The sequence below is a fragment of the Cyprinodon variegatus genome, unplaced genomic scaffold (assembly GCF_000732505.1).
Source record: "Cyprinodon variegatus isolate N-32 unplaced genomic scaffold, C_variegatus-1.0 Scaffold125, whole genome shotgun sequence".
Taxonomy (NCBI): Eukaryota; Metazoa; Chordata; class Actinopteri; order Cyprinodontiformes; family Cyprinodontidae; genus Cyprinodon; species Cyprinodon variegatus.
Window position 1 is genome coordinate 969,496 of NW_015150578.1, and position 10,208 is coordinate 979,703.

General features: G+C 37.4%; 1 protein-coding gene across 1 annotated transcript in view; it reads right to left on the minus strand.

Moving 5' to 3' along the window:
- The window catches only part of cdh7 (cadherin 7, type 2), a 211,040-nt gene that overhangs the window by 123,396 nt on the left and 77,436 nt on the right, over nucleotides 1-10,208 (minus strand). Inside the window, exon 3 of the mRNA XM_015375780.1 lies at nucleotides 2,043-2,337. Coding sequence (XP_015231266.1) covers nucleotides 2,043-2,337 — 295 coding nt within the window. The remainder of the gene's footprint in view (nucleotides 1-2,042; nucleotides 2,338-10,208) is intronic.

The window sequence follows — 10,208 nt, forward strand, 5'->3', positions numbered from 1 at the left end:
CTTGACCCACAGCTAGTTTGTGATTGTCCCTCTTGCATTATGGCATGGAATAACAGCGCAGACCACGCTTCGAGATTGGGCATAAATAAAAAATGTCTGTGACTAGCTCACTATAACACACTGCTGCGGGGAGTATAACCAGCCCTTAACCGTGATCCTAACCCTAACCTAAACTCAATTCACACTTTAGTCCTAAACATGACCCCTGGCTAGAAAACACCTATTCCCCTCGTTGGGTCCAGGCATTGGGTCCTGCAATGTCCCTGTCATGGTTTTGGTTCTGTTAAAGTTTTATTTTTGAGTTTTCATTGATTTTATTTCGATATCTGGCTGGTTTGTACTGTCACAGTGGGGTGAGGTTTGACAAGAGGACCCAAATACAGATTTAAGCTGAAGGGTGTTATTTGCAGATTTATTGCATCAGAAGCAAAACACAAGTCCACAAAAACTAAGAACCAGGAATACTCACAACAAGGGGGTAAATAAATAATGACAAACCAGCAAGAGTGAGTGAGCCAGGCTAATCAGCAGATTGGGTGCAGCTGTGAACACGTGTGAGGATTGTAGAAAAGGAGAACACAAGAGGGCAACAGGGGGCAAACAAGAAATACCTAAGAACTCCAATCAAAAATTGCTAGAATAACACAAAATGGAAATAAAAACCAATAAAAACTCAAGCTAAAACTTAAACAGAACCAAAACCATGACAAAAGCAACCCAAACCCCACAACGTGCCATACCCATATAAATGAGTATCTAATTTAATGGCTAATTTTCATTTTTCATTTTTTCGAATTATTTCAAACTAAAAACCAGAATGCACCTTAAATTTATCCCATCAAGCAACTTACTAAATATACTGCCACATTTCAGGAACTATCAGCTTTATATTTAATTCAGCTACATGCTATGTCTGATTTCACAGTATTAAACTATACCAAATAAAAAAATATGGATGTGGTACTTTAACTAGCAAGGGTGGCAACTGAATGGTGGGCAACAGTTTCTGTTAAGAAAAAATATATAACTGTCAACAATTCATTTTGTAAAACACATCTTACACCACCATTTATCTAAAAAAAAAAAAACGAACAATCTTTACATGTTCAACAAGGTTTTAAAAACTAAAATATGGTATAAAAATTAGCTTCATACTTACACATTTCTTTCAGTGAGATATACAGGGTTTTCACCAAGCACCCACATTCTCATACACTATGCTTTAATATAACATTGTGCTTGGATTACTGCAACTCTGCAAAGATGTTACATTTCCTCCTCCTTTTTTCTAACATAAAAAAAAAAATCAGACGGCACACAAACCTCCCTACACATCTCAAAAACTGGACAGGATACCTCCACTGGTGAGAACACAGCTATACTTTAGAATTATTTTTTTTTGCACACCCCTAGTTGATACTTTTTGTATTTATCCAAGTATAATTTCACTTATACAGTACAACAATTCTACTGTCGCTTTTATACTGCACCAAACAACGAAATAAAAAATAATTACCATTTTAAACAAAATGAAACAAGTAAATAAAGTACTCTTAAAATCTTGGTTCGCTTCACAACATCCTATTATAACTCGCACAAACTACATGTCCTACTAAGCAATAATGATAATGAGAATAAAAGAAAACAAAAAAAATGCAAAACCTTTTAAAGCCTGTTTAAATGGAGAAATATCCCTGTTCTTATTTGTGAGCATATTTTTATATTTAATATCTGACAAAGAGAAACAAAACTGCTAAAGGTTTAACCTTGACCTTACATGAAGCTCACAAAAAAGCAACATTTCATGTGTGTCAGTTTTGATGAGCACAATTTTCAGTCTTTCAAAGTGTTGGACTCATATTAACACAAGACACGTCCCATCCCACCTGATGACCTAGAGGCAGAAATAGGAAGACGAATTCAGTGAGGTGGAAAATTATCAAACGGAGACGTTAGAGCGAGGGCAAGTCAAAGAGAAAGGGATCCAGGAGTTGAAAGAGAAACTCATCCGATCATGTTTACAACAAAAAAGGGAGGCTTACCTAGAGGTGACATCTCCGGTACCCCTGCCAAGTATGGCCCATCAAGAAACTTTGGTTCATTGTCATTGATGTCTTGCACCTTCACCACAAACTCAGACCTGGGTTCTACAGGTAAGTTGGTTAACCGGTCTATAGCCTGAGCTTGTAGGGTGTAGTAGGCCTGGGCCTCCCGATCAAGGCGCTTCGTGGCGTGGATGTCTCCAGTGTTCTCATCGATAGTGAAGATAGAGGTGGCACCCTCACCAGATAACACATACTTCACTTTGCCATCTCCTTTATCCACATCAGAGTGCAGCTGTTAAGAGAAAAGAGAGAGGGTTCTGTCATATAAGATGCCTAATGATCTACTGAAGAAAAATGTATTTAATATTAAACCTGAAAAGCTTGGCTTAATAAAGGATTACTTCAGGGTTCCTGTCCCACAGGGTTCTCATCCCAGCAATGATTAAATTATGATTACACCATTGGGGTTAGAACCCACATAACCCATCCAGAGATGTTTATTAATTTAACTGGATTAGAATTTAAACTATGTTACATTTCAGTACATTTCATGTATTTTGTCATGATGCACTGCAGCACATTTGTTATGAAATCAAGCCTTATAAATTATTTAATATTCAAACCATGTAATTTGTTTGCCTTTCATGTCACTTGCAAAAGTGTACAGAGAGTGAAAGCAAACACATGGTGTTTGTGGAGCACATTAAAATCAGATCAAATGATCAAAATTTATGAATAATTTGTTTTACAAAAATAAATTTCTATTTTTCCCAAGTACAGAAATTAAAGGCTGACAATTTAACCATGATATTACAAAGATATTAGTCATTACAAACAAAAAGCAACAAACTAAATCACCTAATATATGGACAGCAAATTCTAGAACTACAAATGAAACAGTACTTAGGCACTAAATGGAAATCCTTATCGTTGTTTTTTTTTTCTTTTTGAAAAAACAAATAAATCACAGAAATGAATACCTCTGTAAAAATCTGTATGCAATATTCACTAAAACCCTTCAAAATCTTTTGGGTTAGAAAACATGTTCATGGTAATGTTTTTCTTTTTGTTTTGTTTTTTTTTGTAACAGTGTCCTGTCTGACAATGTGGCAATAACAATAATTGTCTTGATGCCAAAAAAAGGGCAGAGCATATTTTGCTTTCACGAGTGGAGCAGCACGGCTATCGCCATAATGTTCTGTTTGCTTTACGCAGGGAGTATTACAGATTATATGGACACTGCAATGTAAGTAGAACAGGAAAGGAAAAAACTGGAAAAAGGAGAAAAGATTAAAGAAAGTACGGTAGATTAAACGGAGGGAATGATAAAACGTCTTAAGTCTGCTTCATCACCTGCAAAGAGATGTAAAAAGAATAACATATATAATACCTTGATACCTTGATACTATCTCTGAAGCATAAGTAGTAATAATTATATTATTTGACATGTGTACCGTGGTAGATGAAGATAAGAATATGGGCTTTCTGTATGGAAGTGAATCTCTAAGTACCTGGAACCAGTGCACTTGTGCATGTAAAGTTTATCCAAAGGAAAAATGCTCAATAGTGGTTATGTAGAGCCAAAAACCAGCCCCCCAGAGCACCAAGGCGAGCGCTGTGGGACCCAAAACCTTAGATGCCCAAAGTGATCTTCAAAACAAAGGTGCCAAGGAGGGGCCAACCCAGGAAATCCACCCCTCCCCCCCACCGAGGGAAGAGGAGAGACCCGAGGAAATCCCCCAGCTGCCACAAGGTCATGTGCCCTGGGGACCCAAGCCCCCAGGGGTGCCCCGTCCGAGCCATGTCCAAGCCCCGGGGGGGTGAAACTTTCAGGAACAAGCCAGCACCAGCCCGTGCATCCATCCTGAAACACCCAGCACCAGCAATGCGTGTGTTGTTCTCAGATGTAATTAAAACTGGGAGTACCATAGGGGCCCAGTACGGCCCACCCACCCATTCAATACCTTAATGATTATTTTTTAAAGTAAATCCTGTGATTAAAGTTAATGTAAGGTGGTGTTTCATCAGTCCCGTTTTAGAAAATTTCTAGACATCTTCAAAAGAAAAATCATCTGTGCGAATCCAAAACATGGAAAAAGGAACTAAATGTTTAAAATGATTTACATTGACATGGTTTGCAATGAGTAACATAATGGTCAATACCAAACAAGATTGCTTTTTTACAATGGAATGAAAATCATACACATCTTTAATTTCTTCTACAAAAAACCTAAGACATTTGCTCTACTTGTACCCCAAAACAAAGTCAAGTCATGAACGTTGTTGGTTATTAACAACCAAAGGAACGACTGTAACTATGGCTAAACTGCAGCAATCCAGCTATTAGTGGGGGAAACTGTTGACAGTATAAAAATTAGTTACCGTACATGCTACTAAAATCTGATAATTATTGAAGGGTTGCAATTAAAAACATGATGTAGAGAAAGCCAGAAGAAAGACAGAGGAAGTCTCTTTCAAATTATAATGAAGCAGGATGGTGATGATAAAATCAGAGCTATGAGATGTTTTAGATCAAGGTATATTCCTTTGTTAATATGGTCTAAAGTCCCTACCTAAATTTAAATAAATAGAAAAGATGGAAAACTATTCCAAGATGAGAAATGATAGAGGCCAGAAAGTTGTGCATGGTTTGACCCTCAGCTCAGCCCATCTTAGTCATCTCTGTAAGGAAGACACGTCACATCTTCTACTGATGGTGGTCAAAGGGCCTGGAAGTGCCTGTGCACGGCAGCTTGCTTCTGCTAGTGTGCCCAATTGTTGCTGCAATGTAACTCGACATCACCATTATGCGTGAATGACTGAGTGTTTTATAAAACAATTTTGGAGTCCACTGATTTAAAAATCCACTACATAAGTACAAACCCTATACTATGGCTTTTATCCAGCCCATGTTGGTGGGAGTGTTTGCAAAGTGGTTGAAAGATTAGCTCAGCAGAAAGAGCGGCTCTGAAGCAGCTTTGGGATTAGGTTAAATGATAAATGATTTACCAGGGCTAAATTAAAACGTTTTTTCTAAAAGCCAACACAAACCTGTTAAGAGTATTACTTATTTCATTCATGTAATAATATCTTTTATTTTCAATTTTGATTCAAGATAGCTTTTTTTATATTGCACTCCGTCACCTTACATCCCAGCCATACGTAGTCCCTGATCGGTTTCATGGCACTACTTGACAATAAAGTTCAGATTTTTTTTTATTCAGTGACAGTTGTTGCTGAGTCATTGCAGTACAGTCACTTCATCGCAATCATCCTAATTACCTGTCGCGTTGATAGAATGCGACAGGTTTCTTTCTTCCACTCACCCTCCCCAGATAGGTTATCCGTACCTGCCAGTAAGCAAAGCAGCATCAGCGCAGATGTACCTTACTATCGTAGTGATAATCAGTTTCCTCTTTCCTCCCACAGTGCTCCTAACACTGACGTTCCGAACCTCGCCTGCAGCTCACGTAGTTAGCTCTTCATATTCGTGTGTAGCCTAAATAAACATCTTAAACTGCTCCTTGTTCTCTGCCTGTGCCTGTATGTGGGCCAAACACCTTCAAACCATGACAGAAGAACACTCTGGCTAAACTGACCAAGCAGACACTTTCGGTGGGCAGCTTGCTGCCCAGCAGGAGTAGTTAAATACTCTAGGCCTTGCGGTAAATGCAGCGCAAGAACAAATGCAAGTTTTGACAGTTCACCTTAACCAACTTACTGCTGCATTAACATCCTCTTCTTGTCCGCACGCTTCCACAACATCCAGTGTTCCGCCTCCTAGTAACTCATCATCCTATTCTCCAGATTAATCTCCCCTTTTCTCTGAAGGTTAATCTCCAAGCCCAGGGAAATACTCCGGAGACAACGTTGACTGTGGATTTTTCCTTATGTAATGCCTTCTTGTGTTTACTTGTGCCAGGTTTCCAGTAAAATTAAAGCCTGTTCTTTACCACCGCACCACCCCTATGAATGCAGTATTGATATTTTAGCTGGTGCTCCTATACCCACCAGCCGAGTTTATAACATCTTGAGGTCGAAACGTCATGCACTAGAAAAATACATTGGAGAGTCCCTCGATGCCTGGTTGATTCCTCCATCCTCCTCTTCATTTGGCGCGGGGTTCTTTTTTTTGTGGGGAAGAAAGATGGATCCTTCATCCGTGTATCGACTAGCGAGGGCTAAACCAGATCACAGTGAAATGTGGCCAAGGAATGTAGCCTTCTTTTTGCCCATTTTGAAAGACAGGTCCAGTGCATCCTACGTAGCCTTAGGTATCCCGAGATTAATTGCAAGTCCAAGCGAGCTGGCTGCTCCGATAGCCAAAACTCTTCAGGCCTCCTTATTTTCAAGGTCCAAGGACCAGGTCTAGCTAGACCTCTGAAATCAAACACACCCTTTTTCTACAGAATGAAATGAATAATCAATGTGTGCCTGACTTCAGTAACAATGCTCAGTCATACCTGGGATTACCTCTTAAAACCTACCGGGTCTCCGGCGACCCAGTGGACCTTAAGTTGAGGTAATAATTCAGAATGCATAAAATTCCATCATTAAAATTTTTACCAGCGGGTGGAGCCATTGCGCGCAGCTCCAAGCTGACACCAAAACTTCAAAACCCCACAGCTCTGGAAATGTTAGCTTGAGGTCTGAAATTTTCTGCATTTGTGGTCAACATGATGTAGAACAAATACAATACAATAAAACCTGCTTTTTCTTAAGAATATCTTTATCACTGCTGTTCAAATAAGACCTATCATTTCCGAGAACATAAAAAAACAACTTTGAGTCATGTTTGAACTGATGCAGCTTAGTCTGTGTTCTACTCACCCAATTTTTATATATTCAGAAACTAGAGTGTGTTAGATTTTAAAAAATGTATTGCACATGTAATTTGGGCTTACAGTTCCTAAGTTATTTGCTTTTCCATTTGATAATGCAAAATAGGTGAGGATTACCCAAAATGAGGTGGATGTTAAGAGATTAATCAGATAATCCACTAATGAAAGACAGGAAACTAAAGAGCTACAATAATTTTAGGAAGTAGTGGAGTTGTACATAGAGGCCATTGCCACTTTTTAAAGTTTGATAATTCTCAAGATAGCAATAGCGAAGCTTTGTCAAATACAATAGATTTGTTGATATTCAATGAAAAGTTATATACAAAAAATAAACTTTAAAAATGCTGTCTCTAATGTACTAAAGCTACTAAAGTCACAAGCTGAAAAACTGGATCAGGACGTCCTTACACCTTGACTGCAGTTTATGTAATCAAAATATCAGAACTGCAAAATATATTGGATGTTCTTGACTAGATATACCCTGACTTTTTTCTCCTTTTTAAAAAAAAAATTTCTGTGTTCTTACATTTGGAGATCATCGTGTTTCATGCTTCTGTCATGTAACAAAGGATGAAACAGCTACTCAAGGTTTTATTACATGACCCTGAAACTATTCACATTCTCAGAAACAGCAGCAACCTTCATTGATTTCTTTCTGTTGAATTTCCATTTTGAACTGCATCCTGGACATTGTTCTTAAAGTTTAATGTTTATTGGAAACTTTTAGAGACCATATTTTGATGTCTTTGGTACAGCAACCTTGGTTGTTATTTTTACTTTTTAGTGATATAATGTCTTTCTCCCACCACTGTGGAAGCAACAAAGCACAATTCACTGAAAATAAGCACAGTTCGTCTTTGTTGATTTTAAGTTTGCTTTGGAATACTAATTAATTTATATCAAAAGGTTGACAAAATGTTTGTTTTTGTACTTTTCTCAATGAAAACCTATTTGTAACCAAAAAGCCTTGACATGTTTTTACATACTCTGAAACAGTTTTGGTTAATTTGCATTTAATTCCAGAGACATTAATTTACTCTTATAATAGTGAAGGGGCTGTAAATAGGAATATTTTCTTTTCACGGCAACATAAATCACAGACTATTGTCATCTACATAATCTCATATTTAATATGTAAGCAGTTTGAGAATGCCATATCACTATATCAATGATGGTATTTGAACAAGTTTACAGTTGAAAAAATATATTGTACTATGATGTCACAACATAACAGAATAAGCTATACTGCATATAAATCGCATATATAGTACCAGTGCAGTGATTTCTATGATGGAAGTAATGGCAAAGTATTGCGATGCACTATATTTTAAAGATGTAAAAAGAGGAAAGTCCACACCCCTGATGCCCACACACATGCAATATCCAGATGAGGACACCAGTTACAACACACACACTTCTAGAAAGACTTTCAAGAGCTTGATTACACAAAACGCAAAATCTCCTTGATTGTTTCTTGATAATATACTATTTAAAACAAAAGAAAACAGTGAAAGTGTGAAAACAGGATCACAGCACCTGAAAGGACCCCAGACTCTTACAAAGGTAATGCTGTTTTAAAATTTCAGTTACATAAAGAACACTGCAATTAGGACTTCTACCTTAAATCATCCTATTTCAAGACAAAACATTTTGGTAACCTCCATCTGTAATTTCATTACAGATTGATCCATTTTTAGTAAATAGCAGCGTTAAGGGTTTGAAGATGGGCAGACTATATATATATATATAGAGCATCCAGAGTACGTTTAAAGGCATGTCTTTATGAAATCTTGATGTTTTGTGCTACAATCTTACAGAATAAAGTTCCCACTGAGGCTGTAATACCTTCACTTTTGTTTGACTAAGCTGATTCCTTTTTTTTTTGAGAGTTTTGCCTCGGTTTTATTTCAAAAGTATCCACTCCTACTAAATTCTTACTAAATTTGCTGCACAAACAGGCTGCAAATAAAATTATTCAAAAATCAGGAAAAAGCCATCACAGTATTACTGTGTCTAATTAATGTACTTTGTTTCACTTGAACATGGGAGTACCTATCTCATTGTGAAAGCAACTTCATTTATACTACTACAAGCATAGAAAACGTATAATAGGATCACTTCACCATTTATTAAATCATTTCACTCAAGAATGACTCCTGAAAAGTTGCAGGTTTTTTAGTGTATTCCATGTTTAGAAACTTTCAATGTTTAAGTTGAGTCTATAATGTTAAACATAATAGGACAAGGGGGGCCCTAGCCCTCCCTCTAGATGCACACCTGGGCCCACATAAAAAAATACTAATAAATACATAACCAAAGAGTGCAGTGGAAACATAGCTTTTCTCTTCAATATCAATCAAAGACTGATAAAAAAAAAATGTTGAGAAAGGATTAAGTAAGAAATGGTCTTTAGAGGTTTGTGGGTGGCTTTAAAAAAATAAAAAGCTGTTTTAACTTACCCATTAATAAGGTTTCTAAATCCATCATCATTTGTCCTCCAAAACTCCAAATTTCCCCTTGCTTCTCTTTGCTTCACTCTGCCCAATGTTTTCTCCTCAGTTAGCTTCCAGGGCTACACCCAGTCAGCCACATCCTCTGCCCATCTCTGCAAGCATCTGGCTAGGATCTACCACTATCCTCCTCCGACCCCCTGGTAGGGAGTGGGCCAGAGCAGGGCAGAGTTGTACCCACATTGGTGAAAATAGAGCTACAGTGTAACAGCATGATATTGGAGTACTTGATCATTTTCCCCCTTACTGCCGCTTTGCTTGACAGTTCATATTCATCGGTCGTCCAGCAATTTGACTGGATAGATGCTGTCATATTAAAACAACGGGGATCTAATTTGAATGGATGCTGTGCCAACTGTACATGCACATACACACACACACCTACACATTGAAATATACAGCGCCTTCCGTTTACATTCTTTTTAATCTTTGGGTTTTGGGAAAGTAGTAAGTCTTGTCAAGTCAAAAGGCTAAAGTTCAAGTGACGTCACAAATTATTGATTTGAAAGTGCAAATCCAGTTGTAAGTCTCATAATTTATCAAGTTAAGTTTAAAGTCATCAAACTCATTACTTGAGTATGACTCAAGTCTAAGTCATGTGACTGGAGTCCACACCTCTGCCTATCACACTTGTTGTCAGACCTCTATCGGGTACAAAATGTTGTCCAAAAGGTCCAAGAACTCACAAAGTACTATACTGCAGACTTTGTGACCTAAAGAGTTGACGCTAATACACAGCACTTGACACTATATATGTATATATATATATATATATATATATATATATATATATATATATATATATATATATA